At 43.6% G+C, this 27648-nt stretch overlaps 1 protein-coding gene across 1 annotated transcript in view; it reads left to right on the top strand.

The window, feature by feature from the left end:
• Positions 1-6363, top strand: part of CHST8 (carbohydrate sulfotransferase 8) — a 243811-nt gene extending 237448 nt beyond the window's left edge. The window contains exon 4 of the mRNA XM_081922792.1: positions 1446-6363. Coding sequence (XP_081778918.1) covers positions 1446-2594 — 1149 coding nt within the window. The 3' untranslated portion in view covers positions 2595-6363. The remainder of the gene's footprint in view (positions 1-1445) is intronic.
• Positions 6364-27648: the final 21285 nt, after the last annotated feature.

Here is a 27648-nt window from a genome sequence, read left to right as displayed (position 1 = left end):
TAAGAGCCACCAAATCATGGTGAGGTTTCTCTAGTCTTGCTGAAGGTGCTTCATCCAAGCAGGAAACCTCAAATTCACCTTATAATTAGAAATAAATAGGAGGAGCACCATATCATCCAGCTTAGCTTTCCTAGTACTTGCTTGTGTTTGGGAGGGGATGTCCTTCAGCCTGCATCTTCAAGGTGAGGCTGTCCTGAATGCTGCCTGTGGGGTGCTGAAGTGCTCTGAAGGAATGAGCTTGGGTTTTTTTTTTTTTGCAAGCAGAACAGTGGGCGTTGTTGTTTTTTATCTACAAGTTAAAGGAAGCTTTTCAGTTGATTTTTTGTATTTAAAAAATCTGCGGCTACTCAGCTGGAACAAAGTAAAAATTTACAAATTATCAAGAGCTCCTTGATGGTCCACCAGGAGCATTTAGACAGCCTCACTTCTCACAAAGCCCATGGACCGAGAGAAGAGAAACACAGAGACACAGAAAAACATAGAAATCTAGTGTACAAAACAGTAGAAAGTATAGAAAAACAGAGTTGGAGGCTTGGGGGCGGGGTGCTCATCTGACTCAGAGTGCTTCATTGACATTGCTGTTTGACATAGATAGGAATGAAATTACCCCATTCGCCTCATCATTCAGCCCCAATACAAAGTGGTTCTACACTGCTAGTATTTTTCCGTGTATTAGACAAGGGTTTTTAACGCAAAAATCATGTCAAAAAACTGGGGTCGTCCTATACACGGATAGTGCTATAGGGAGAAAGCTGTGGGAGGCCCACACCTAGGGAGCTTCCCACCCACAGTGGCATGGGGGGAGCGACTGCCCACTTTGCCAACCCCCAACAATGGCCCTGCTGGGGTGATGACACGTGTGCAATTCCCCCTAAAAAAAAAGCTCAACAACAACTTTGGGCCATCTCCCCTCATTTTCTTTAAATTTAGTCCCCTTATACATGGGGGCATCATATACATGGAAAAGTATGGTATTTCCACTTCAGCACTGAATCAGTGTCAAAGCATACCTTGGGATACAATTGTGAGCAGGTGGTAACCTCTAGAGGAAAACCTTTTGCGGTCACACATACACTTACTTACTTATTGAATTTCTATACTGCCTTCATCTGAAGATCACAGGGCAGTTTATAGTATAAAACCAGGAGGAGAATCTAACATAGTAAGAAACAAAAAAATTTAAAAAAAACCAAAGCTGTTTCCTAGCTGGGTCTTTCTGGTTTGCCCCTAGAAATGATGCTCAAGTTAAGAAGAATACATTCAAAAGCAGAAAGGTGAAAAATAATTACTGCAGTGCCAAAGCTGCGTGCAAGACAATGCATTTCCTTCCATAGTTAAGCTGAGCTAAAACGGTACAAATAGCATGAGCCATTAAACACTGCAAGCTGTCCGTGGTGATGAATGCTCTCTCATTTAGTAATTTCTTGGGCCTTTTCTTCCATTAGGACTGCACATCCAGCAACAATCAGGACGGGAAAATGCCTCTGTATGCTGCTGACAAATTCCCAATCGCGGACCAGAAGGCTTCGCTACACCCCGTGCCCAATGGAGCTGCCCTGGAAGAAGGCGCAAGCAGAAAGCAGAACATCCTGGTGGTGATTAAAGACCATTCCCAAAAAAGCGCAGGAGCTAATTCTGCCCGGACTCACAAACGGAGAAGGAGGTTTGTGATCAAAAAGAGCCCCATTCTGATAGCCGTGAACAGCTCCTTCCACAACCTGCCCATTTTGAAATCAGAGGACAGGAACGACGTCAAGTGGAAAAGCCTCTACAAGACCCAAAGAGAGCGAAAGCAGATCATGAGAGAGACTTGCTCGAAATACAAGAGCAACAACAAAAGGATCATCACACCTTATCACGTTTCCAGGATCTTCGTTGAAGATAAGTACCGAATTTTATACTGCGAAGTTCCCAAGGCCGGTTGCTCCAACTGGAAAAGGGTACTCATGGTCCTTAATGGACTGGCCTCCTCGACCAAGGTCATACAACACAACACGGTGCATTATGGGAATTATCTGAAAAGGTTGGATGGGTTTGATCGCAAAGGGATCAACCACAGGCTGAACACCTACACGAAGATGCTCTTTGTCCGTGAACCTTTTGAAAAATTGGTCTCGGCGTTTCGAGACAAGTTTGAGCATCCCAACAATTACTACCACCCAGTTTTTGGCAGACCCATCATTTCAAGGTACCGCGTCAATGCCACGAAGGAGGCACTGAGGACAGGTTCTGGGGTAACCTTTAAAGAGTTCATTCAATATCTTCTTGATGTCCACCGGCCTGTGGGCATGGATATTCACTGGGACCATGTCAACAGGCTCTGCAGTCCGTGCTTGATAGACTATGATTTTATTGGTAAATTTGAAACCATGGAGGAAGATGCTAACTTCTTTTTGCATTTAATAAATGCGCCACAAAATTTGACTTTTCCTAGGTTTAAAGACAGGCATTCTGATGAAGAGAGAACAACCACCCAAATTACACAGCAATATTTCAAACAGCTCTCCCCTTCTCAAAGGCAACGTAGCTACGATTTCTATTACATGGATTATCTGATGTTTAACTACTCAAAGCCTTTTGAAGATCTGTATTGACAGTGGCAGAGGCACTGGGAGCTACTGTTGTGGTTCCTCATATGCAAGTCTGTGTAAAATAAGTTCCAAATAAACTGTACCCATTGGCAAATAAGCTAAGGACATATCTACACCACAGGTACCTACACTGGTCACACAGGGGAACCTGGGAAATGTGTTCAGAGAGGGTGGGAAATAGGGACTGTTGACAGCAGGGACCCCAGACTACAATTCCCAGGATTCTTTGTGGCAGAAGTCAGGGAAGTTAACCTGTTATAACACTAAGACAGGTTTCTAATGTAGAACCACCCTAAATTTACTCCCACATTCAGGACAATCGTTGCTACACTCTGGAAGCACAGCGTGCCCTTATGTTTTTCAAGAATCATCAACCTTGCAGTAATACACCTATCCATGTTGTTGGGTTTTTAAAAAATGATTTTGGAATTAATAAATATAAAGAAAAAGATGTCACCTCCAACTTATTCTTCAGTCTGCAAAGCTTGATGGCACATGCTAGGCAGAGCTATGGAACAATCGCAGCATAAAAAAAGAAAGAACAATAGAACATAGCTAACAATTAGGGAAGGAAGACGAATCAAATTTAAATGGGTTTACACACAGAATTTAGAGGTTCTGATCCGATCAAGATTTGTCCCCCAAACCACCTCTTGCATCAAGCACTCACCTATATCCAAGCCACTAGTGCATTGTTGGGTTGTGGCGTGCATTTTTCATATATATAAAAAAACTCTGGCTAATTATATGCAAAATTATACAGAAAATTATATACATATGGAAGAGTCACATTCCACGTGGTGCTATATTATCTGCAGCATAATTTGATAAGTATCCATACATAAGTATATTTATATAGTAGTATGTTTATGTGCTGGTTGCTATAGGAAATGTGTATATACATATCTTATTATATGTATAATAATGCATATAGAATCATAGAATTGTAGAGTTGGAAGGGACCCTGAGGATCATCTAGTCCAACCCTCTGCAATGCAGGAATATGCAGCTGTCCCATATGGGGATCAAACCTGCTACCTTGGTATTATCAGCACCGCAGCCTAACCAAATGAGCTATCCAGGCTCAGTTTTTTAACCAGTGATCATTGTTCATATCTTTAATGGAACCAGTAAAAGAACTTGTTCGCTTTTCATTGAGATGAAGGAGCGAGACAAAAATTAGAAAAAATATCTGTGGATAAGCTTGATTCAGACATTTTCAAATAATTCCACCCCTGCTTGCAATTGGTTATATATACACCCCTTAATTGTCTCCATCCCATTATAATTTTATCTATTATTTCCCCCTTTGGTATATTTCTACATCCAATGGCAGGGCTTTCGCACATGGGGTTGGGGGGGGGGAGGTTCCAACAAGAGTGTAGGTGTTTGTTTGCATCACACAGATACAGAATGAGAAGGGGAAAGTATAGATGGTTTTGTGATACTCTTTCTTGAGAAGACAGAGAAATAGGATTTTGCAAAAATATGGTTAGTAAAAATTTGCTTTATGGAGCTGTTTTCAGTTGCCTTCTGGGAGTACAGAGGGTGAAGGGAAATCTTTCCATATTAAAGTGTGATTTCAAGGATGCACGAATGGAAGGCAACTAATATTTAATGAACACATGAGTGCAAAATTAAGCCAGATGTTACAATTTGCAGAATATGAATACATTCTCTTCCATCTACAGCTCCCTTATGGCACATTCATCTGCAAGAAAATGAAACACAGCACATTTACATCTTTATGCACACTATTAAAATTCTTTTAATCCTTGGCATTAACATAAATCTTTAGTTTAATCTATGTAGTCTCAGGGAATATCAAATGTTGCCTTTAAAGTAGCAAATAAATTTAGATTCCACTTCCTGCCCATCAGGGTCCTTTATTTTTAATGGTTGCAAACAGTTTATTGCCCCCTTACAAGCCTCAGAGCACAGTTCAAGGTGTCACTTTTGTCTTATAAAGCCGGAAGAGATTTGGCGAAAGCCTCTTAGCACATCTGGGTTGCACACCCACCTAACACCCTGGTTAAATCAAAAGCACGTGATGACTACAGATGGCCGGATCTGTCAATTTTGGTTACTCTCAGTTTCTCATTTTTCCAATCTTCTGTTCAGTTTGCCACATCTATGCAGCGGTTTGCAAGTTAAGAAACAAACAGTCCGCTGACAAAAATTCACCAGCATTTTAGTGTGCCTAACTTCCGAAAAACCATTTTAATGCAAATTTGCCTAATAAACACATTTTTGGCAAGACATTTCCCTAATATAATGCATTTTTAGGAGTTCCTATTTCCAGGTCCCAGATGCTTCTAGACTAATTCTAGACCCTCTTGGACAAAGATGACTTTACCCCTGTATCCCATGTTATAGCTGCCATACGTCCATCACCAGGATTTCAAAGGCAGAATTGACACCTGGGGGGGATTTCCAAAATGTGGAGCTTTGTCCTGTATCTTAGACTACTGCGGTGCCCTCTATGTGGGGCTTCCCTTGGAAACTGTTTGGAAGCAGCTGTTGTTGCCGAATGCAGTAGCCAAGATTTTGACAGGGATGGATGCAAGAATGCATATGACATCTGGACTGAAGAAACTGCACTGGCTGCCTATTAGCTTCCAGTCCTAATTCAAAGTGCTCACATGGATATTGAAAGCCCTTAAAAAATCTGGGCTCCAAATATATGAAAGAGCATCTCCTTCCTTATAGACCAGCCCAGGAATTAAGATCAGTAGAAGAGGACCTCCAGGTGTTTCTGATGTTTTCAAATTTGGGGGGAAGAGTGTTGTGAGGGGGCTTTCTGGGTGATGGCCTCAAAAATGTACATCTGTCACCATCACTTTGCAGCAGGAGCTGGGAACTGGGACCTGGCTTCTTATTTCCACCCCCCACACATGCTAACTTTGACAGGTGGGCAGAGCTGCCCATCCATCAAAATTCAGAAGGGTTTGCTGTAACTGTCAATACAGCAAATTCTTTCTGAAGCCCAGTTACAGGAGCAGTTTGAGTCCCAACCGAGGCTGAAAATCTCTTAATGCTCCTCAAACAATCCAGAGAACGAGAAAGAGAAATGAACCCCTTTAGAAGACGTTTGTTGTTGTTACGAAAAGAAGTTCTCTAATAAAACAGCAACAGGACTGAAGAAAAGAAGTTGTGTTTGAGTAGTGATTTGAGTACTGGGCTGATCCTTCCAGGTGCTGAGTACCTTCAAGTCTCTTCATGTTGGGAAGAGAGAGAAGCTCTGCAACCTGCAGAGCTGGGCCCTCAGGGGAGCAAAGAAACATGAAGATATACAGTGTGGGGGATTTGTTTTAATGGGAAAAGCTTTCATGCAGACGCTGATTCCTACATCCCAAAGTTGTGTTACTTGAAACATAAAAGAGCGCAGGGACCCTCTACTGAAGCAGTAGCCACAATAGTCTTATAAAACAGGATGTTTTATGCATGTGATTATATGTTTTATCCTTTTTTTTTTTTTACCTACTTTAGGAGATTCAGTTAGGATTGCATGAATTTGAACTAAATATATTATGCTGATTGCTGACACTTGTGGAAAGAGATTTCTCTTACTCTTTTTGCTGTGCCAGCTCCAGGTTGGAGCAGCAGAAAGGCCGGGATGTTTGAATACTCCTCCATGGAGTAGATAGGGATGAAGGATCTGGCAATTTCAGATATCTCAGTTTTCCATTTTCCCCAACTTAAATTCCATTCTACACATTTGCTCATTAAAAAAAAAAAACCTCATGAAAATTCATCAGCATTTTTGTGCAAATTTCCCCGAATAAAAGCATTTTTGTATGCAATTTTGTTTCTGCAAGTAATCTATTCTATTACTTTCCTTAATATATTCATTTTATGCACGCTACTCCCTAATATATGCATTTGTGTAAACATTGTGTAAACATTACACAAAACATTGTGTAAACAGCGTATTGAAAAATTTTGATAAGTGCAAATTTCAATCGATTGTTGTGTCTTGGTTCCCACGTTGTTTTGGAAAGTGAGAATTTGATATATTGACTTTTAAATAAGAACTGAATCAAATTTCACCACCATCTCTAACCCTGTATAAATTGAATATAAGCGCACTGGAGGGAGGAATCTAGGGTGCGACCTATTGACTCTCATTTTGTACATGCAGAAAAACAAAAGGGTTTCACACAGACCATTCCTTCCCCCCATCTTTCAAATGGGGCTGCCGTTGCCAGGGCAGCCAGGTTCTGCCACCATTTTGTGCATTCCCTTGGTTGCAAAAATTTCCAAAGGTGAGCAAGGAAGGATCTGCCTCAGCCTTTGCCAAGTACCCAGAGGGTAGTAGGTTGCTGAAGACTGAGCTGGCTGCTGCACAGAGCAAATCTGCTTGTCAGTTCCGCACCGAAATTCTCCACTGACATGGTCAAGAGAACTTCCTGATCAAAATCCCTGAGCTTTCATCATTTCTATTGCCACTGGCACCTGGCCTTGCTTTCTGGAAAGCTGCCTTAACAGCCCTTTCATCTCAAAATATACCTTTCTAACGGCACCTTTTTATCTCTGTGAAAATACATTTCGGTTCCTGGTTCCTGTCCTTGTTCTTGTTCTGAGGTGGTCAATTTATCATAAATGCAAGGGAAACTAAAATGAGCATTAAGATGTTTTTGGCATGATATATTCCACAGTGAAAAATAATGTACACCCAGGACTTACTGAGGCACAGGTCCACACGTTAAAGCAGGGATCGGCAACCTAAGGCCCATGGGCCACAAGCGGTCCATGGGAGTCGTTCAACCGGCCCATGGACCCCTGCCACCTGCTTGGGAACCCCCGCTGCCTGCTCGGTCGGCTCCCATGCGCCACGCAAAACCGGTGCAGAGCAGAGCGGGGACCTCCTTCTGCAATGCTGGCCGGCTTCCCATTGGCTGCAGGAAGCTCCTACAGCCAATGAGAAGCTGCGCGCGCCTCCTCTGTGCCAGAAGGAGTGCTGGAGATAGCATTTGCACATGCATTCGTGCACACACACTCTGGCCCACCGTGGAGTCTGCAGGACCGTGAACCGGCCCAAGCCACAGAAACTTTGCCGACCGCTGCATTAAGGCTTTGCGTCCAAGCATTCTTTTTTTTCCCTTTTGCTGCAGAGCTTTCCACACACAAAACTCACTCTTTAACATGGAGCTTTAAGGCATGGAATGTGCCTGGAAAGCATGGAGGGCAGATAAGTGTGGCTGAGCCCTTGGTGTGTTAGTCCTCAACAGTTTGAAAGAACCAGCAACTGGAGGAGAGAATAATGCAAAGAACTCGCTGCCAGGAGATGTCGTTCCTAAAACTGTTGATCATTAGCCAAACGGCATAGATCAAGATCTTTTTAACCAGCAGCGCTGCAGTAACTGGAGAGGGCGACTAAAGTCAGCGATCACAATTTTTCCTGTAATTACTGCATAATGAAACTAATTTCTTTTCACCCCAGATGCCTTTCACCTCTTGCCAGCAGCACATTCCTGTAGAATATGAATGCTAATAATGAAGTGGCTGGAGACAGGCAGTGCTTTCAGATTGGAGGGCCTGACTTTTTAATAGTGTTCTGAGCATGATGCCAAGAATGCAGGGATCGTGCTACTACTACTGTCCCTCGCAGAATCGTTTGGGGTGGGGAGAAACAGGTCACAAAATGAATTTAGGGCTCTACGGCATGTTTCTATATGTTCCTTTTCATCTCTGATTTTGCACTGCAGCGAAGGAAAGGATAACGTTCGTTCTGAGCCTCCCTATTAGATGTTCTCTCTCTCCTAATTGCCGTGTCTTGGGAACTCCTTTCAATGATGAGCCAGGAGTTCTCTTCAGATGAAATGAATTGAAAATGGGAAGATGTATATCATGCCTCGCTTCTTAAAATCAGAGAACTGTAGAGTTGGAAAAGGTCCCAAGGGTTAGTCCAAACCACTGCAATGCAGGAATCACAGCTCAAAACCCCACCAACAGCTGGCCATCCAATCTCTGTTCAAAAACCTCCTAGGAAGGAGAGTCCACCACCTTCTGCTCCACTGTTGAACAGCTCTTACTGTCAGGCAGTTCTTCCTAATGTTTAGTCAGAATCTCCTTTCTTATCATTTGAACCAATTGGTCTGGGTTCTGCTCTCTGGAGCAGCAGAAAACAAGCTTGCTCCATCTTCCATGGGACAGCCCCTTTAGCTATTTCTTTATTTTTTTAATTTATTATTTATACCCCGCCCATCTGTCTGGGCTTCCCCAGCCACTCTGGGCAGCTTCCCAAAAAATATTAAAATACTGTAATACATCAGACATTAAAAGCTTCCCTAAACAGGGCTGCCTGTAAAAGTCTGGTAGTTGTTGTTCTCTTTGACATCTGGTGGGAGGGGGTTCCACTGGGTGGGTGCCACTACCGGGAAGGCCCTCTGCCTGGTTCCCTGTAACTTGGCTTCTTGCAGTGAGGAAACCACCAGAAGGCCCTCAGTGCTGGACCTCAGTGTCCGGGTAGAACGAAGGGGGTCGAGACACTCCTTCAGGTATACTGGGCCGAGGCCATCACATCATTTCTCAGTCTTCTCTTCTCCAGGCTAAACATACCCAAATCCCTCAACTGTTCTGCATAAGGCTTTCTTTCCAGAACCTTTATCATCCTGGTCACCCTCTACTGCACACATTCCAGCTTGTCAATATCCTTCTTAAATCAGTGGCGATGGATTTTGTTTTCTGCCACCATTCAATATCCCAACATACCCACTGGGACTGACAAGTTTTTACTAAGGAATTCTTTTAAGGTCTGCTGACCCAAATCTAGTGATGCTCAGAGAATTCCCCCCCAGCTCTATTTTTCCACCTAGCCTGAGGTTCTATATGACCTTCTCTTGCTGGTAAATGCACATTGATTCAGCCGTCCAGCAAGTAAGCACTTAGCCCCTCTTCTCTTTCCCAATTTCCTGTCTTCCTTCAGACCAGCCTTTGCTAACCTGATTACCTCCAGATGTTTTGGACTCCAACTCCCACCAGCCCCAGACAGCATGCCCATGCTCCCATCAGACATGCCGGCTGGGGCTCATGGGAGTTGTAGTCCAAATCATCTGGAGGTCACCAAGTTAGTAAAGACTGATACATGTAGATGTTGACACAGCGTTCAGCTTGTGCCTTTTTCTCCATTATTGATACGCAGGAGTGTCAGTGTTGATTGATTAAAATGCCACCGGAAGAGGAATCTTTATGTGTGGGTTTTATTAATAGACTTCTGAAAAGATGCAGCCATTTGTAATTGAGTTTGATCTCTTGCATTGAACGCAAGAAAACTAGGGATTAGCCAAAAGAAATTCAGCGCAAGTTTCTGCTTGAAATTAGTGATTTCATGGTGCTGAGGTGTAACTCCCCCAGGCCCCTAATTTCTACCTTTTTTATGGCTGTTCTCCCATGTTCATAGCCAATTTCCCCCCACCTGGTTCATTCCTCCAGAAGTGATCCCAGCTAATCAGGGATCATATACTGGATGCCATGATATTATGCTTCTGTGCAGTCGGAATAATATTTGACTGTTTCCAGATACCAATAGAAGCAAAATGAGCTTGGGTATATTGAGGACAATGCTGTCCACAAAGGTCACATAAATGATCCTAGCCAATAAAGGATCCCAGAAGAATCGTTTGTGTCCAGCTCTTTCACAAAGATCCCTGAGAAAAAGTAACGACAGGGGAGCCCTTTTTCTATTATTATTCTACTGAAGATTTTTGCGAAATGCCCCCTACTTTGCTCAGCTTTAATAAAATCTTTCCTAAAGCGTTTTGAACCGGTGCATTTCTAATCCCTTTTTAGAGATAAGAATAGTTTACAAAAACTTCTAAGTGGAGTTGAGCCCGCTCCAAAGCAATTATACACATGTTCTAAATATACACTTACAGAGATGGGGCAAATGAATGAAAAAAGTTGATGGGAAACAGCGAAAAAATTAGAAGTAATGAATACTTTAACTGTTTTCAATGTACAAATAGCAGGTTTTTAAAATTTTCAGATCTTATAAAAATAAAATTTAAAACATCCCAAAGTTAGATGGCAATGTATACAATCAAAATAATGTTGTGTTTAATGTAAGGTTGAGATGGATGAGGCCCACCCTAGAGGATGGAGGGACACCATAGCCAAAGGAACGTTCCACTCTGTGGGGCTGGTGGCTAGGCAGACCAGGGTTGGATCTTGGCCAGAAGATGACCCTCCAGCAGGGGCTTCACTGACAAGAGCTCCCTGGGCTGCCTCCCCATTTGTAGCCTGCTTATTGTTCACTCACCTCTCACTCTGGTGTGTGAGTCACTGAGAGGGAGAAGGGGTGTGATTTGGAATACAGTCGTACCTTGGAAGTCAAACAGAATCCGTTCCGGAAGTCCGTTTGACTACCAAAACTTTCGGAAATCAAACCGTGGCTTGTGATTGGCTGCAGGAGCATCCTGCAGCCAATCGGAAGCCGTGGAAGCCACACCGGATGTTCGGCTTCCAAAAATCGTTCGAAAACCGGAACACTCACTTCCGGGTTTCAATTATTCAGGAGCCGATTTGTTTGGGAGCCAAGGGATTTGAGATACAAGGTATGACTGTACTGTGTCCAGTTATGGTCACTTCAAAAAGGATATTTTAAAATTGGGGAAAGGTTCAGAAAAGGGCAACCCAAACAATCAAGGGGATAGAGAGAATCCCTGTGAGGAAAGGTGGGAGTGTTTAGAGAAAAAGGGAGGGCTGTGGCAGCAGCTGAAGCTTTTCCTCCTGCATCCTTCACTAGACTTCCTTGCCTGAGGGAAATGCTGCTCTTGTCTTCTCCCTGTTTCCATGGCAGTGCCAGAGCCTTCCGGCTGAGTCCGTGCTGTGTCTGAGGGGCCTCTCGCAGCTCTCCAGCAGCTTGCCAGGCAGAGCTTTTTGTGCGTCTGTGTGGTTGTTATTGTCCTTCGGTCTCTTCATCTCCCTGTCAACACCTGAAAGAGCACCTGGATTGCTCTGTGTTTCTGACAGCAGCAGCCATAGATCCCCCAGATTAAAACAACAGGGGGCGAGTTGGGTAATGGGAACACGTAATATGATGCGACCATTTCAGAGATCAAAAATGCTGGTGACTGTGAACAGGGAAGAAGACACTCTGTAAGTTGTTGTTATTTCTTGCATTTATATCCCACCTTTTTCTCCAAGGATCTCAAGGTGGTTCTCCCCCTACTCATTGAATCTGCACAATGACCCTGTGTGGTAGGTTAGGCTTAGAGGCAGTGACTGGCTCAAGGTCACCTCATGAGCTACGTGGCTGGGCAGCAATTTGAACCCTGGTCTCCCAGGTCCTAGTCCAACACTCTAACCACTATGCAGCACTGCCTCTCTAGGGATGGGTGAATCTGTTTTGGTTTATCTCCATTTTCCCACTTTATATTTGGTTCACCACATTGTCACATCAGTTGTGAACTTTCAAAAAAAACCTCACAAAAATTCACATGCAATTTTCATGCCAATTTGAGAATCACAGAATCGTAGAGTTGTAGCGCTGGAAGGGGTCTCAGGGGTCATCTAGCCCAACCCCCTGCTTTGCAGGAATCTCATCTACTCGTATTATTTATTTATTCAGTCTTTCATTTTATTTACATCCTGCCCTTCAACCTGGAGGTTCCCATGGCAGCACACAACAATTCATCAAATGCATACATCAATATGAAGACTATGAAGCCAACAACTCAAATAAAACAGAAATTAAAACATTCAAACAGCAAGTCAAAAGGGAATCCAACAACAGCTTAGGGCTCGCACATACTTGCATGCAATTTTGCCTAGCTATGGGGTGCCCCCTGCTCTCTCCACTTGCCATGCCCTCATCCCTCCTCTTCCTCCATTTCATTTCACCCCCACCAATGATATCAGCGCCATCTTTTCTTCCTCCTTTTTCCCTTTGCCCAAGCTTCCCCCAAACCACCTCAGCTCCAAGGGGAAGGAAAAGAAATCACTGCGTCAATTGCTATTTCACAGTTCCTGGGAGAGAGATTTGCTCCGAAACCAGAATTTTCCCTCTTGGGGAAGTGTTGCATGCAAATAAACCACCTGAAGATTGTTTTAGGTCAACCGACACACACCTCCACCACAACTGACTGGATAGTATCTCCTACCAAACACCAAAGAAATCCCTTACTTTGATTTTAGGGGTCAAAAAAGGAAGCAGATTTCTAAGGAAGAAAGGAGTATTAAGACATTCTAGTGTTAAACATGAAGCAATAGTGGCATCCAGTGGCACAGTTTCATTCATAAAACACCACACAAAACACTTGAAATGTTACATTTTATTGCGCCACCTGTTCTGACAAGGCCATTAGTTCATGAGCTGGCCTGGGTACTATTCTCCAGAATCCCTGAAGAAACATTTTGCTTCAACGACTTAACTATTACTGGGTCTCGAAGGGGAGATGTGGGCCTCCTGATAAAGACACAGGTTGTGATGCTCACTGCTTGTGCCACCACAGCTGTTCAGGAATCAAGATAACCACAGCCCACCAGACATACACAGGCCTCGCTGGGTGTTTGGTTATGGTGAACGTTTTCTTTTGCTTCCTTTGCTTGACAGAAATAGGGTGCTGCTTGTCAGGCAAGGCTGGCGTAGGCTGTGCTCAGCTTTCAAGCCCCAGGCCCAGCTGGAGTTCCAATCCAGCTGTTGTTGGACTACAACTCCCATTATTCCCAGCTAGCAGGTCAGGGATGATGGGAGTTGTAGTCCAAGAAAAGCTAAGGACCCATGTTTGAGAACCACTGCTATAAGGCCTATGAGGAGCCACTCCAGATCTTGGCCTGGGAGGAGCTTGTGAGAAAATGATGATGATCATACTTAGTGTGCATTCACATAGCAGTTTATTCTGTTTCCCCAACATTTTCCTAACTGTTAGTTTTCATATCATGTTTCATGCAACATAAAAGCCGCTTCTGGGAATCTAGCAAAATGGAGTGGGCATTCAGCATGAACTTCTGTGTTAATTGCTTCCAGAAATTATTTCCTTATTTTGTAAGATTTAGACACTGCTCAATTGTAAAGAAAAACCATCAAAGCAGTTTACAAATATTTACAATAAAATTATCAATACAAAAAAATTAACAGTAGTTCAAAACTTTTGAAACCTTAAAATAACTGTAGACTAAAAATAGGTTAAAACCTACACCAACATTCTAACCATCTGGACTGGCTTGCTGAAACAAGAATGTTTTTGGCCAGCACCAAAAGAGTGCCGTGAAGACGCATGCCTGACATCAATAGGCAGGGAGTTCCAAAGGGTAGATGCAAAGTGTAGCTGCTACTACACTAAAATGTCGTGTTCAGTGGCACTGATAGCAGTGCTAATTACATTGATTGAAGTGGTCAAGTTGGTGTATATAAAGTGATCTTGTAGGTAAACTAGTCCCAAATTGTTAAGGGCTTTAAATACTAAGCCCAGTAGCAAATGGGCAGCCAGTGCAGAACTCTGGGTGAATGGGTGAATATTTAGCGCAGCCCTACACTGCATGCTTACATTCCTGCCGCTAACGCAGCCACTCCTCTAGATCTCTGCAAATCTGAGCACGTCAGAAAATTAACTTCCGTTGAAACCATGTCTAGCCAGTCTTAATAAAATGTTGGACTTTTCTTTGCCACTAATATCCACAAGATGGCAGCAGATACATTGTCAGTGCTTGTAAGAAGTGGATGGGCAATAGAAGAAAAATGGTCAGGTTAAAAGTACCTCCCTGAATTTTCATGTAGAGGAGGATTTTTTTTTCATTTTTAGATTCAATATCTCTAGTCAGGAAGAACAAGGCTTCCCTTCCTGATATTGCTAAGGAGCTGTCACAGAGGTTGGTTAACCTACATCCATTTCTTGATTGTCACTTAAAGGCATCCAGTCACTGAAATAAAGAAGTAAACATATCTACTCCTAGCTCTTGTAGGAATGGCTTAGGCGTTAAGATTAGGTAGAGAATGGAGGCTTATTGTTGTTACTCTGTAGCTTCTTAAGAAATGTTCCTGTTCCATGCGCTTTCCCTCAAACCAGCTTCTATCCAATTTGAAAATGCAAGGCGCTGTTAATCTGAGGTGTGTACAGTTCAGGCAGTCATCGCACATGCCCAGATAACACTTCAGTTAATTGGAATTTTGCATGGGGAAACCAATCAGGTACAGTAATGGGTGCTGGGCACATTCCAGCAGATTATAAATACAGTGGTACCTCGGGTTACATATGCTTCAGGTTACATACGCTTCAGGTTACAGACTCCGCTAACCCAGAAATAGTGCTTCAGGTTAAGAACTTTGCTTCAGGATAAGAACAGAAATCGGGCTCCGGCGGCGTGGCAGCGGCAGGAGGCCCCGTTAGCTAAAGTGGTGCTTCAGGTTAGGAACAGTTTCAGGTTAAGAATGGACCTTTGGAACGAATTAAGTACTTAGCCTGAGGTACCACTGTAATGCTGAACTCATCCTTGTGATCCACTATAGACCTATAAAAGATTATTGATAAAGAACCAAAATGGACCAAGGATGGAAAGGTCCTTGCTGAAACAACTGCCACGGGATTCAATCTTACTAATTTGGGTGATGGAGTAAAGACCCTCATAGAGGGGAAGCAGAAATACAAGAAGCTAAGGAAGACTAAGGAACAATTAATTCAGAAATAAGTTGGAGTGAAATTGAACATGCAGGTGGTGGTTGTTGTTGTTACTATCACAATCATCTGTAACATGCCACATAACATGTTCTCTGATGGCTTGCAAGAAATGAAAGAACAGAATACAATATTGAAACACAATAACAAAACAAATAAATAGCAACGCAAAAACTTTCAAATCCTGCAATCCTCCAGTCCCTGGGAAGCATATTTTCCTCTCCAAAGGCCAACAGAGAGACCCGATGTGAAACACTGCTCTCCTCACTGCAATGGCAACTACCTGTTCTAAATGGGAGGGGATATAGTAAATAAAATAAGTGCTCTGTGTTATGTTGTGGGTGAACATATCAGACTACACAGCGATTCTTCAAACAGCTCTTGTTTATTCACAGGCCAGAACGGAACGGAACTGAAGGGTTCAGCCAGCCTGCTTATATAGAGCTCCACTAGAATGCAACAGTAACCATTTTCTGTAACTATCCAATCACTGAACGTCACTTGCGATCCATTATTTGCATATGTGGACCTGAACTATCTACAGTATCCCCCTGCTGGCCCAGGGTGAGAACTTCAGTACATAACACTCTGCTCTTACTGCCTCTCTGCCAGCAGCACCCCAACAGGGGATTGGCCAATGAAGTTTCACCACCTTAGGTTCCCCGTCCTCTATTCTTCAGGATTGGATCATAATCCTCAGAGTAAAATACAAAACCAGTTATATATCAGACACATCAAGAGCCCAGGCAGGCACAGGCAAACTTGGGCCTCGAGATGTTTTTGGCCTACAACTCCCATGATCACCATTTAAAAAGAAAACATCCTCCAATTTTTCAACTCCACTTTTTGGAAATTAGTTCAGATTTGGTTGCCCTGTATTTCTGGCCAGCTGTCTCCCAAAATGAGATCACGAAGCTGTGATAAGGCACTTAATGAAGCCAGAATTCTGGCTTAACACTTAGAAAGGCAGCCTCACTTAGTGGATTCCAGGGATTAACTTTTTTAATTCTACAGGATGGGGATGGAAGTGCCACCATTCCTATTTACAAGACGGGAAATGGAAACCACCCTTGTAATGATTCCCCCTTTACTCAAAGGGTAACATAATCCCAAATTGTGCTGAATTCCTACTACACAGAGTAGAAGATTTGAAAGCAATGAAAAGAACAAGTTGGATTTGATGTGGGCTTCTGCATCACAAATAATTGCTTTATTTCGAATCATTTTGTCATCAAATGTTCTGTGCTTCTGTGCTGCCTTTCTAGATCTGAAGGCTGCCTTCAGTTCTGTAAATGAGGAAAGACTGCGCTCCAAGCTTCTAAACACCAACTTGGATACTTGATGTTGGAGCTGACTTTAAACTGCTGCTATTGTGAGGCAGCAAATGGGCTTCACAGGTGGTGAAGTGGGGTGCTTATTTCGCACTCTCAAACTAACAAACCTTTTGGAAGCAAATGTGCCTCCCATTTTAACCCAGAAAATAAGAATAGTCAGCTATCAGAAGTTTGGGAAACATTGCAAAGGTGCTCTGAAAAGCAGCACGACATCTGCTGTGAATACAAACCATATTATAGACTGGGAAGGGAAAAGGTTTAAAGGGCAACCTAATCGCATTCCTTATTTTCAAAGGTATGGAAACAAATGCAAATGAGCCAGATGATCGTGTGCCAATTTGAAAAGTCATCCAAGTTTGCAAGAGAATGGTCTTGAAGATGTCCTCCACTGATTCTCTCTCTCCACCAGATGTCACACTTTTCTTTTTTGCCTTACTTTCAACCTCCATCATTTGCTTTTGCCTGCATATCCCATTCGTAAAAGGAAAGGTACAATCCTTCTGACTCCACCTGATATCTCTTTGCGCCGGCAAGTACTTGAAATCAGCCGTCATTGTGTTCCAGCCTCACATAGCACCCCAAACACCACAAGAGCAATTCGTGCAGGGGAAGGTTTTCCAGCTGAGGAAAAAAAGGGGGGGAGCAAAGGATTGTGCTAAACAATGATCTGGAGAGAGAAAATGAGTGGTGAAACTTCTTAAAAGGCCATCCCCGGAATCTGCCCAATTTCATTACTGCCAGAGAAGCTGTCCAGCAGGGCGGCAGCATCACAAATGCAGGAGGGATTTTGTAACTTCATCCAAGGGAACAAAGAAAGGAACTAATGTGGCATTTTATGAAAGAGGATATTTTGTTCTGATACCTCAAATGAAGCCAAGAAAGGGGGGAGAGTTGGTTTTCTTGAGCTGAAGCCCCTTTCCAGGTGTGGGGTATTTTATTTGCTCCTGACCTGTTTCTGGGCAGTAAAATGAGGATGAGATGAGAGGGGATGCGGTTAAAACCATAGAGACCCAATCCAGAAAAGTTTATTTGTGCACTGACTAAGGGTGGCATTCAGCGCTAGTCCTACTCAGAGGAGACCCACTGAGGTTAATGGCAGTGACTTGTATTAATCTCAGTGGGTTTACTCTGTGTAGGGATTAATTGCATAAGAACAGAAGAAGAACCTGCAGGGCAATGGTCCATCTAGCATCCTGTGCTAACAGTGGCCAACCAGATGCCTCAGTGGGAAATCTGCCATCAAGGCCTGAGCACAAGAGTTCTCTGCCCTCCTGTGGTCTCCAGCAACTGCCGTTGGGCGGCATTAGTGCATCCGACCTTGGAGACAGGACATAGACACTGCAGGTAGCAGCCATCAATAGCTTTATCCTCTGTGTACTTGTCCAGTCCTCTTTTAAAGGCAGCCAAGTTGGTAGCCATCACTGTTTTCTGTGGGAGTCAGTTCCATGGCTTGAACTATGTGCTGCATGTAGAAATACTTTTCCTTATCTGTCTTGAAGACAACCCTTAGTCACAGCTTCCTTAGGAATATTAGGAATCTTGCTGGATTGGACCAAAGGCCTCTTTCCGAGCACAATTCAAAGTGTTGGTGTTGACCTTTAAAGCCCTAAACGGCCTCGGCCCAGTATACCTGAAGGAGCGTCTCCACCCCCATCGTTCTGCCCGGACGCTGAGGTCCAGTGCCGAGGGCCTTCTGGCGGTTCCCTCATTGCGAGAAGCAAAGCTACAGGGAACCAGGCAGAGGGCCTTTTCGGTAGTGGCGCCTGCCCTGTGGAACGCCCTCCCATCAGATGTCAAAACGATAAACAACTACTTGACATTCAGAAGACATCTTAAGGCAGCCCTGTTCAGGGAAGTTTTTAATGTATGATATTTTAGTGTTTTCTGGTTTCTATGGAAGCCGCCCAGAGTGGCTGGGGAAACCCAGCCAGATGGGCGGGGTACAAATAATAAATTATTATTATTATTATTATTATTATTATTATTATTATTATTATTATTATTTAGCCCAGCATCCTGTAAACCACAATAGGCCTACTAGGAGAGAACTGTACACAGTATGACATGAAAATCTCCTCCCATCGGTATTTTTGTGAAGGCTGATGTAAAGTCTCATTGCTTTGGATGGAATGGGATGTCCGTCAATGAACACTGATTCCCTCCCCCTTTGTTCAATGAGGCTTAATCTCCAGTACAGTGGTACCTCTGGATGTGAACGAGATCCGTTCCGGAGCCCTGCTCACATCCTGAGCAGAATGCAACCCACGCCTGCGCGTCTGCACATGCCTGGGTCGCGATTCACCACTTCTGCGCATGCGCTTGATGTCATTTTGAGCATCTACGCTCAACCTGAAGCTTCTTTAACCCAAGGTATGACTGTAGTCCTTTTTAGGACCGGCTCTAGGCAAAGTGTGATCTTATGCAGAGCATTCTCTGTGGTGGCCCCTAAGCTGTGGAACTCCCTTCCCACAGAAGTGCATCTGGCACCTTCAATATACATCTTCCGGATGATTCTGAAGACGTAACTCTTTATACACCTGGCTTTTAACACTAGAGGCGTGTCTTTTTATCACTGTAAGTTGTTTTCAATGGTTTGTAAAGTTGTTTCATTTTGTTGGTTATTTAATAAAATGTAAGGTGGGTTAAAGCACTGAGCCTAGGGCTTGCCAATCAGAGGGTCGGCAGTTCGAATCCCCGTGACGGGGTGAGCTCCCGTTGCTCGGTCCCTGCTCCTGCCAACCTAGCAGTTTGAAAGAACGTCAAAGTGCAAGTAGATAAATAGGTACCGCTCCGGCGGGAAGGTAAACGGCGTTTCCGTGTGCTGCTCTGGTATGCCAGAAGTGGCTTAGGCATGCTGGCCACATGACCCAGAAGCTGTACACTGACTCCCTCAACCAGTAAAGTGAGATGAGCACTGCAACCCAAGAGTCGTCTGCGACTGGACCTAACGGCCAGGGGTCCCTTTACCTTTACCTTTAAGGTAAGGTAAAAGGTAAAGGACCCCTGGACAGTTAAGTCCAGCCAAAGGCGACACTGGGGTTGTGGCGCTCATCTTGCTTTCAAGCCGAGGGAGCTGGCGTTTGTCCACAGACAGCTTTCCAGGTCATGTGGCCAGCACTTCTGACATAATGGAACACCATGACGGAAACCAGAGCGCAGGGAAACGCCATTTACTTTCCTGCCACAGCCGCTTGATTGTATGAGAAACCTCACAGCAGTTTACAAAATGGGTAAAGCAATAGAATTGTCACTAAGAACAACTTACAACAATCATTTAAAACATACAAAAAGTTAAAGCGCCACAATAAACAAACAAACTAAAACTTGCATCAACTTTCTGAACATCTGGGTAGGCTTGTCCGAACAAGAGCATCTTCAGCAGAAGCCAAAAAAGGATACAGCGTAGGTGCCTGCCTGATGTCAACAGGCAGGGAGTTCCAAAGTGTTGGTGCTGCCACAACAAATAAAGTTCTTACAAATGCTATGCAGGTATTATGTGGCCCCTGTAAAAGTGCCAAATCCGCCAATCAAAGTGGTCAAGTGAGTGCATGTGGAGTAAGGTGATCTTGTGGGTCCCAAGACTTTATATACTAATAGTAACACCTTGAACTTGACCCAGCAGCAAACTGGCAACCAGCACAGATCTCTGAGCAGGGGCGTTATATGCTGCCAAGCCCCCACTTCTGCCAGCAATTGTGTTGCAGCATTCTGCACTGTCTGCAGCTTTAATGCTGCAACCTGCCCTGGGACTTTAGGGTGAGGGGCTGAGTCATAAAGTAATCATAATAATCTTTACTCAGAGATGTGGTCCAATCAGCCTAACTCCCAGGTAAAGCTGCATTGGCTTGGGGCCCTTAAGGATGACCTTAAGGCAAGCATGAATAAGACTCTGCTGGTTCCCTCCTCATTTCCTGGTTTCTAACTTCACATGCTTCCCTTCCCAGTTATCTGACAATGACCTATTTTTAGACACACATCACCATGACTGGGAATGTCACTTGATAGAATACCATCCTGAAGATTCAAGTCTGTCACAGATAAACACGCACAGCAGACTGGTACGCGGTAGTTGCCTCTGAGACCTGCTTCCCTGTCCGTTCCAGGATGCAGGAGATGAAAATCATTTCAAATGAACAGCGACTGGTCCCTGTCATGTCTCTTGAGTGAAGACTGAACATTATATTTAAAAAAAAAAACCAAGAAAAAGAAAATATGAGCTTTTTTCAAACTGACAGTCTAAGGAAGGTAGCCGAGGAGCAGGAGAAAGGCAGACCTTTTTCTCAACGTGGCTTGATACTGATGCTTTCCTCTGCCTCCGTCCTCCAGTCCTTGCAAGCTGCAGGTCACCAGAATGTGTGAAATGCCATCAGATTCATCTAAAACAGACACACTGATACACACACACACACACACACAGAGAGAGAGAGAGAGAGAGAGAGAGAGAGAGAGATTCCATTTTAAAATATGTTAAATATGTTAGTATTTTACATGGAGATTGTCTTTTTCTGCAGAATCAGTGTCCTTCTGTAGCAATAGTGAGTCCTACAATGGACAAATTGCTTTATCACGTACAGAGCAAGATCTGGCTGTTTGCTACCATTAAGAGTTTTCCCTGTCTCTCTACTTTGTCACTTGCCATCCAAGGCCAGCTTGCCAGAGGCTCTGGTGGTTCTGACCTCAACAAGGCAATTTTCTCACTGTCTGCTTCAAAACATTACTCTCCCCCTTCCCCTCTCACACACAAATATTGAAAGCTTTGATATATCTGCAAGTTCCATCTCTCTAAATATGATGCGTTTGCCATCAAGGAGGAGATTTCCCCCCCCCATTCGCCTTGCCCCACCCTCCAGCCTGAAGCGAGTTGCTATATATATATATATATATATATATATATATATATATGACATAAATGTTTATGCATGTTAAACGAACTGTTCGTTGCTGATCATCTTTTTATTTTAGTTTATTTTGCCGTGATATTATATGACTTACAATGTAGTGCTACTGCATTATTGTAATTTCGCAGACTTCGTGTGCATCACTTTGAGCACAGTTTTACTTGTGGGAAATGAGGTATGTTGATAAATTAACCATTTATCTAGTTATTTCATCACATTTACACCCCACATTTTACTCCAAAGAGCTCAAGGGCATACATGGTTCTCCCCATCTTCACAACAACCCTGTGAGGTAGGTTAGGCTGAGAAGCAGTGACTAGCCCAAGGTCTCCCAGTCAACTTCATGGCCAAGTGAGGATTTGAACCCTGGTCTCCGAGTGCATGGTCCAACACTCTAACCACTACACCACAGTGATTCTCAGTGACAAAAAAAGTGTGCGGCAGATCAGGATGTGGCTACCAAGGAACCTTTGAGAGCTTAAAGGTAGCTCCCAATTGTTCCATTCCAAGCCGGGTTTACTGGCAGCAAGTCCTGCTGAGATCAGCCAAGCACTTTTGGTTGCTAGAAAAGCTGGCAGACAGTTAAGGCCTATAGCAGGGATGAGCAAGCAGTGAGCAGATGTTCCCTCACTGTGAGGTTTCAGGGAACCAGGCAGAGGGCCTTCTCGGTAGTGGCACTCGCCCTGTGGAACGCCCTCCGATCAGATGTCAAGGAAATAAATAACTACCTGACTTTTAGAAAACATCCGAAGGCAGCCCTGTTTATGGAAGTTTAAATGTCTGATGCTTTACTGTGCTTTTAATATTCTGTTGGGAGCTGCCCAGAGTGGCTGGGGAAACCCAGCCAGATGGGTGGGGGAAGAAGAAGAAGAAGAAGAAGAAGAAGAAGAAGAAGAAGAAGAAGAAGAAGAAGAAGAAGAAGAAGAAGAAGAAGAAGAAGAAGTTGCTGTTGTTGTTGTTGTTGTTGCTGCTGCTGTTGTTGCTGCTGCATGTCGCCATTGACCAAATTTCATGTGGGTGGCCAGGGTGCAAGAACAGCATAAAAGGAGTGGCGGAAAGAGAAAAGTCCATATGTTGCATTTTGAACACTAGATGTCTTTCATTAAATCTTTCTTTCTTTCTTTCTTCTTTCTTCTTTCTTTCTTTCTTTCTTTCTTTCTTTCTTTCTTTCTTTCTTTCTTTGTTCCTTTCTTTATGAAGAATAGCTTAGTTGGTTAGAGTGTTGGCTAGCCAGTGCTTTTTTTCTGGGGTGACACCGGGGTACGCATATCCCCCCCAAAACATTTTGTGAATCTTTGTACTTTTCTCCATTTACTGTTTTTATTTTTCCCAATTTGAATTATAAAATGGTGATTTTCTTGAGTCAAAATGAGAGTACCCCCCGAAAACCTCTTTTTTTAAAAAAAAAGCACTGGGGGTAGCTGTATATTCCTGCATTCCAGAGGGTTGAGCTGGATGATCTTCAGGGGCCCTTCTAACTCTACAGTTCTATGGTTCCATGAGCCTATCTTCTGGAGCCATACCCGGCTTGCTCTTTTATCAGTTCCACGTGTTAAAGCATCTTAAACAGATGGAGAGGGAGGGAGAAATGCAAACAACTTCACAATTCACAATTGTGGTGGCTGAGGACAGAGCATCTATTTCTGGGAAGCCAAGTGTCAGTACAGCTCGAGCAGCCCTCCCGAGAAATTCAACAGTTGAAAGAGGTTCAGTGCACTTTGCAATGCAGCGTGAAAACCCAGAGCTGGCTGCTGTGGTGTATTCAGCCTTTTTTACAGGCTTCATTTGGGTCCTGAGGTCTCTTCACTGTTTCCCTGCTTCCGTGGAGATCAGAGGAGAAGGAAAAGAGAGCTTTCTATTAATTACAAAATGGAGAGTTTCTAAAATTAATTTTATAAAAAAAAATGTTTTAATGAGCAACGCATTCTACATAGCTAGCAAGTCATTGTCACTCAGTAAAAGCCCCTCTCATTCTAAGCAATGGAGAGCGCTTATAAATAACCCCTTGAACGCGTGTTGAGGGAGGGGCTATTTTTGAAAAGCAGCACAAAACTGATATACAGGAAAATAATAAGACTCCAGATTAGCTGAATGTTGGGAGATTCAGGACAGACAAAGGCGGAAATGCTTCTTCATATGGCACTTAGTCAAAATATGGAATTCGCTCCCACGATATACAGTGATGGCTCCCACATTGGACTGCTTTAAAAGGGAATTAAACAAATTTGTAGATGAGGAGGCAATCAATGGTTACTAGGCTGTAATTTCTGCATTTCAGAAGGTTAGACTAGATGGCCCTTGGGGTTCCTTCCAACTGTACAATTGTATGATGGGTATATATAGTCTCCGGTATCAGAGGTCTCTGAACACCAGTTGTGGGGGACCACAAGTGGAAGAGGGCTATTCCATTCATGCCCTGTTTGTGGGCTACCCAAAGGCATTTGAGTAGCTAATGTGACAGCAGAATGCTGGACTTGGGTTATGGTTTTCATGATCACATTTCTCTTTCTTGCAAGGAGCTCAAGCTTGGCATACATCTGGCTTAGGCTGTGAGACGATGACTGACCAAAGGTCTCTTCAGAAGGCTCTGGTTCCTGAAGATTCAGGAAGTTGATATGCTTTCACCTGGTGTCTGGGGCCCAAGTACCACTTATTGTATGGTCCTAGCAGTGTGTGTGTCACCAGCCTGAGATGGATGGGCCAGTTGTATCAGTGACGTTGTGTTTGGGAGGGATTGGATTCCTCTAGAATGGGTCACCAAAACCCAAGCACATGTCGTGTGAATGTGGTGTCGTGCTTAGAGTGTTGGATTGGAGCATGGTTCAAATCCCCACTCACAGAGCTATGGCTCCCCAGGCTGTTTAATGGTCAATCCCAAGGAAAGGTAGATCTGTGAAGGGACTAGGAACCTCTGAACAACTCTCAGCACCCTTAACAGAAACACAGGTCTCATAATTCTTTGAGAGGTGTGATACTGCTTTCAATATATAGAGCAGATGAGGTTCTAGGTGGCAGACTGAACAGGCAAACAGGTCACCTGGGCTCAGTTTTCTCCACAAAGATCAGCTTTTTATTTAAATTATAGCGATGATTTCCAAATTTGCAACTAACTCTGTAGATAAATTGGCATATGCATGTTCCATGCATTCTTGGGGGCAATGAGGAAGCTGCTACCCTGACAGTTTCTGAATGATGAAATTGTCAAGCACACTTGCTTTTCTGGTATAGACATCGCTAGCTATAACGGAGGAGGGGTTGTGTTGTCCCCTCCTTTCCTTCCTCGAGTGCTTTCTAATTAATGAAACCCAACAATAGAGCTTTTGCTGTATATTTTAATGAGAGGTCACAGGCAGATGACCCATTCTGCTGCGGAACAACTGCACTTATCAATTAAAAATAACAAAAAAGAAAGATTCCTTCCTATCCCCCGGAGGCTGGTGCCTTGATCAGAAGGAAGATAGTGGCAAGGGGCGAAACAGCAGGAGACCCTCGTTCTCAGCCGGAGCCGAACCGTCGTAGTGCCATCTCGGGCACAATTACTGCCACCATCAGGTATAACTGCTAAAGTATTCCTCCCTGAGCAGGTAATTTAATCTAAGCAAAGCAGCTTGACCTACAAGTGACCCCTGGATTCTGACTCTCCACACTGCTCCTGTCCGCAAAAGCTAAGTTTCTGAGTTAGGAGAGACACCCACTAAGGCTTTGTTGTGGCCTCAAAAGGTGGACTCGGGGCTTGATTTCAGTCCAGGCTGGCCCACAAGGGAATGGACCCATTTTTGCTATTCTTGAAATACCAGGGTTCTCTCTCAAATACATGGAATAAATTGTTGTTTCATTGGGACAGTAGGCCATTTCAGCACTGGCTTCTTTTGGATGAGAGACAATGGTGGTCTCACCATGGGTGAGGTCCTCTCAGCTCAAATGAGGTCTCAGTCCCAGTCACCCACATCCAGTGATTCAGTGGCCCATTCAGAAGTGCAGAGTCTTTTCACGATAGTCACAACTATACCTCCTCACAACCACACACCCCTTCCAAGATTATGCTGTACTGTATTAATAATTGGGGACATGCTGCAGTGATCAGTGCAGACGTCAATCTGTTGCCTTCCAGCAAGATCTACTATTTTCTGTACCTGGGCAGATGATTCAGAGTGCTGTAATACCTTCTTCTGGAGTGACTTAAATTGTGCTTTCCTTGAAGCTCCATTACAAATAACAGAATTTGCATGCCATTCTTTCGAAACCGAAGCACCTTGTCTCCCGAGTGTTCCCATATGCTTAGCTTTGGCGCATACAAAACCATTCCTCATTGTTGTTCTTCCTGAGTCCCTTTTCAAGGGTGACCCTAAGAGCCAATCCTCCGTGACTGATTCACCTCCACTCACTCTGATTGGCTCTCAACAGTGTAAAGGGTGGGAAGACTTCTTCTTGGTGACTTTTAATGCTGCCTTGGTTGGCTCTAGGACACTGAAGACGGGGACCCTGCTACAGAAATAGTTATAGGACCTTGGCCCCCTGTAGACCAGACCACTACGCTTCTGCCTCCACCTTCAAGGGCCTGATTTGGCCCATAAGGTTGGGGGAGGGGGAGGGACATAACTCGATGGTAGAGCCCCAGCTTTGAATACAGACAGTCCCAGGTTCAATCTTTGGCAACTCCAGGTAGGACTGCGAATGTCCCTTGCCCGAAATCCTGGTGAGTCACAGCTAGGGATAGGGGAAGAAATTTTATTCAGTTCACATTTATAAGTGAGTGCACATTCTCACCTATAGCACATACTGAAACAACATGCATAGTGAAACACAAGCATCCTTAAAAATGGGCACATTTCTGAATTTTGCAATGCCGTTCTTCAGCCAGGTAACATATACAAAAATGTATCCACTGTGGTAGAATGTGCATAAGAATGCTTACATTAGTGAGACTAACAGACAAAAATGCCTTATATTAAAGGAATTGCTTTTCAAAAGTGTATATATTAAGAGAAGTTAGCACTGAAATTCTGTTGCATTTTCATGTGAACTTTAAAAAAAAAAAATCACAAACCAATGTGGAATTGTGGAGAACCAAATTTACGATTCAAAAATGATAAATGGAGAGAAACCAAAATTGGCATATCCTCTCATCCCTAGCCACTGCCATTGAGTATAGACAATGTAGTTTCAATTCAGACTCAAGTGAATTGAGTTGAATTTCTTGATGAATTGCAATTCTAATGTTTCACACTGGCGCTTCCATTTTAAATTCTAAGCAAAGCTTCCTTCAGATCAGTGGTAAAGTGTCTGGGAAGACTGAAATGTTCTCTTACTGGTTTATTAATATTGCCATTTCCTGGTGTCCAGTAAGAAGGAAAATGGAACCTCCATTCATCAATTCGTTCATTCATTCATTCGTTCGTTCGTTCGTTCATTCATTCATTCGTTCATTCATTCATAATTACAACCCCAGACCCTCCAAGTGCCCCTATTTTTCAGGGACAGTCCCAGATTTACAGAAGCTATCTCAGTTTCTGATTTAACCCCAGAATGTCCGGCTTTTCCTTAGGGCAACCCTATTTTCATTGGAGAAATGTTGGAGGGTATGGAGTTATGCAACCCCCGAAACAAGGAGATAAGTAACCATAACAACTTTAGAAGACATCTGAAGGCAGCCCTGTATAGGGAATTTTTTTTCATGCTTAATGTTTTATTATGTTTTTATATATGTTGGAAGCCACCCAGAGTGGCTGGGGCAACCCAGTCGGATGGGTGGGCTATAAATAATAAAATTATTATTGTGGTTATTATGGAATAGGGCATCCCTATTTACATTGGAGAAATGTTGGAGGGTATGCCCAACTTTTCACCAGCAGGTCCCAGGGCGCTTTGCAACAATTTAAAATTAAAGCAGATCATAATCACGGGAACAGGGTGGGTCTTATCAACAAAGGAACCCTGACTCCAGCCTGTTCACCCCTGGGCAGCTCCAAGCGTCTGTCAGCAAGGAACATACAACAACACCGCGAGATGACTGTCTTGGCACAACTGCAAAGAAAATAAGGCGTTATTGATGGAAAACAGACAACATTCTAATGCGATACTTGCTCATTTTAAACGTGCCTTATACATAAAGGAAGCTCTTTGTGTCAGAAAATCAATTTCCATTCGTATCCAACAGGAAGTCGAAGGAGCAGAATGTTAAACTGAGTAATAGTTCACCGCATATTAAGTT

This window comes from Podarcis melisellensis (genome assembly GCF_964234715.1).
Source record: "Podarcis melisellensis genome assembly, chromosome: 8".
In the NCBI taxonomy this organism is placed as follows: Eukaryota; Metazoa; Chordata; class Lepidosauria; order Squamata; family Lacertidae; genus Podarcis; species Podarcis melisellensis.
Note: the sequence above shows the minus strand (reverse complement) of the source record. Positions and strands in the feature narration are given on the sequence as shown.